This window comes from Cystoisospora suis, assembly GCF_002600585.1.
Source record: "Cystoisospora suis strain Wien I chromosome Unknown contig_3530, whole genome shotgun sequence".
In the NCBI taxonomy this organism is placed as follows: Eukaryota; Apicomplexa; class Conoidasida; order Eucoccidiorida; family Sarcocystidae; genus Cystoisospora; species Cystoisospora suis.
The window spans coordinates 181-2,697 of NW_027156325.1; the positions used below are offsets into that span (position 1 = coordinate 181).

General features: G+C 43.9%; 1 protein-coding gene across 1 annotated transcript in view; it reads left to right on the forward strand.

Moving 5' to 3' along the window:
* Positions 1-221: 221 nt before the first annotated feature.
* CSUI_006867 (uncharacterized protein) overlaps positions 222-2,517 on the forward strand; it is a gene marked incomplete at its 3' end in the record, with an annotated part of 2,861 nt that continues 565 nt past the window's right edge. Inside the window, exon 1 of the mRNA XM_068067018.1 lies at positions 222-1,956. Within this exon, the coding sequence (XP_067921006.1) occupies positions 852-1,956 (1,105 nt within the window). The 5' untranslated portion in view covers positions 222-851. The remainder of the gene's footprint in view (positions 1,957-2,517) is intronic.

Sequence of the window (2,517 nt, forward strand, 5' to 3'; positions counted from 1 at the left end):
GATCCGCGATACACAGCTAGATAGGCAGATAGATCTACCGAACACAGCTAGATAGGCAGATAGATCCACTAAACACAGATAGATAGGCAGGTTGGTCCAAGATACACAGATAGGCAGATAGATCCAAGAAGTCGACTGGGTGACCACCGAGAAGGGATCGTTGAATGTGTAGGCTTGTCAAGGCGTCGTTTTCACAGGAATGTAAAGAGGATCTTCAACACGAAAGAGGGGCATGACGTTTCTCCGAACGAAACTCTCGCCTTTCCTCCACTGAAGGGGGAGGAAGGTCTATAGGCAAGAGATCGAAGCGAAGATACCTATTCTTCTCTCTTCTTTCTTAAGGAAACGGAAGTCAAGAACGACGACGTTGATCAAACGATGAGAGATCGCTTCAGAAGTAGGCATGCATGCACCCGCATGCATCGATTGTAGCTCGATGGGAGAGAAGTAGCTTGAGTGTTACGCGTGTGTCTAGATTATTTCTCTCATACTTTCCTTCTTTTCTTCTTCTTCTTCCAACGAGCCAGCTCTCTCTTTCGGATGGAAGGGATACGTAAACACTCAGCAGACAAGGAAGTCTAGCTAGGGATCGACAAGGGGAGTCGCAGGTGGACAGGTTGCCAACCTTATGTCATAACTTTTCTCTCTCTTACTTCACAAAAGAATGGCTGGGGGGTGAAGAGAGTTCTTTGCATGACTTGTGAGAAGAAGAAGAAGAGAGAAGAAAAAGAAGCGCAAGAAGATCTCGTGTATCTGCGAGAAGACTTCATCTTCTCTCCTTTCCTCAACGGGGCGTGAACCTGTCAAAGGGAATGTGTCTATAAAGTGTAGAGAAGAAGAGAAGCGAAGATATGATAAGAAGAGAAGAGAAGAGAAGAAAGAAGAACACTGGAGAAGAAGAGAAGAGAGAAGGAGAGATAAAGTCTCTTAGAGAGAGTCTTGGGAAAGATGAGCAGAACGTCATCGTGACCATGAGACTACATAGCAAGAGAGAAAGGAGAAGAAGAAGTAGATCAACGTCTTGTCTACTTCTCTTTTCTTCTTTTCCTTCTTCTCCGATTCTACGGACAGCAAGAAGCAAACAGCCGACTTTCTCTTCTATTTCTTCCCTCCTTCCTTTCTTCACTGGCTCTTCTTCTTCTTTCTCTTCTCTCTCTTCTTCCTCAAGATGTTCCTCGCTTTCACGACTCGATCGCTCCTCCCGTCTTAGAACGCTGTCTCAATGGCAAAGGGCAGGAGAGAGATCTTCGCATCGACAAACGCATGAGGCCACAAGGCGATCGGTCAGGCCTTCTCGCCTCTCGAGAGGAATAGCACATCCATCTTCTTCTTCTTCGGTTTCTTTCCCCTCCTCATCTCCCTCTTCTTCCACATCTTCTTCTCTTCTTTCTTTTTCTTTTTCTTTTTTTTTTAGTTCTTCTTTTTCTCGTCTCTTTAGAACCTCTCCCTCTTCTTTTTCAACCGTCCTTCTCTCTCGTAGGTCTCTCCAGCATTATCATGCTTTCTTCTCTACAGTCAACAACTCTTCTTCTCCCCTTACCTTTCTTTCTCTTCATCTCCTCCAGCCAACCTCTTCTTCTTCTTCAGCTTTATCTCTCTCTTCCTCTTCTCCTCCTTTTCCTTTTCCTCCTGTGTCATTGCTTCCTTCTTTCTCCGCAGCCTTCTCGACGTCTTTTTCAACAAAGTCTTCTCTCAGTAGAACGAAGCATGCAGCCCCTGAAGTGTTTATGCAACCTTCACATCCTTTAGTCAAGGCTGTACAGAAAACGAAGGAGCCGCAGCTGCCTATACACCTGAAGAAAGTGAAAAGTCATTTGAAATCTCATAGAACGCCATATCAGTATCATAGGCGGGAGTCTTCTCTCTGGGCGATAAGCGCCTCTTCATCTTCTCCTGTACATCAGGCCTACGCCCTTACAAGGTCGAAACCTTTCTCTCCTTCTGACTCTTCCACAAGTAAATCTCTCTTTCTCTCTCTATCGGGTCTGCCTTATCATAACTCCTCCACCATCTGTATGCTTATTTTATCTATCTAGATTGTGTGTGTCTATCCACATAGATAGATAGATAGATATGGATATATGGTAGATGATCTCGTCGTATATATATGAGTGTAGATTTGTATGGATGGATGGATATGTACGGTAAGTAGAGAGTGTGTAGAAAGATATGTGAACATTTATTCAGCGGACGTGCATATACATAGAGTCTTGTCTAGTATATGAATAGATAGGAGCTCAGTGAATATCGCCTTATGCCAGTCCTTCGTTGTATCTATCGGCATATCTATCTGACTGCACTTCTATCTGTTTAGAGACCTCTACTTCGATATATACGCAGTTCCATTTACGTACAGATGTATGTAAAGAGAGAGAGGCAAACAGATCAATCGAGAAAGACGTATCTACAACTCCTAGTCAGTTCGTCTGGAAGTGAAACAAACCTACACAGACAGGCAAGAAAGGAAAGGGTAGCTATACCTACCTGTCGAACTACTTGAATCTATCTATCTATCTA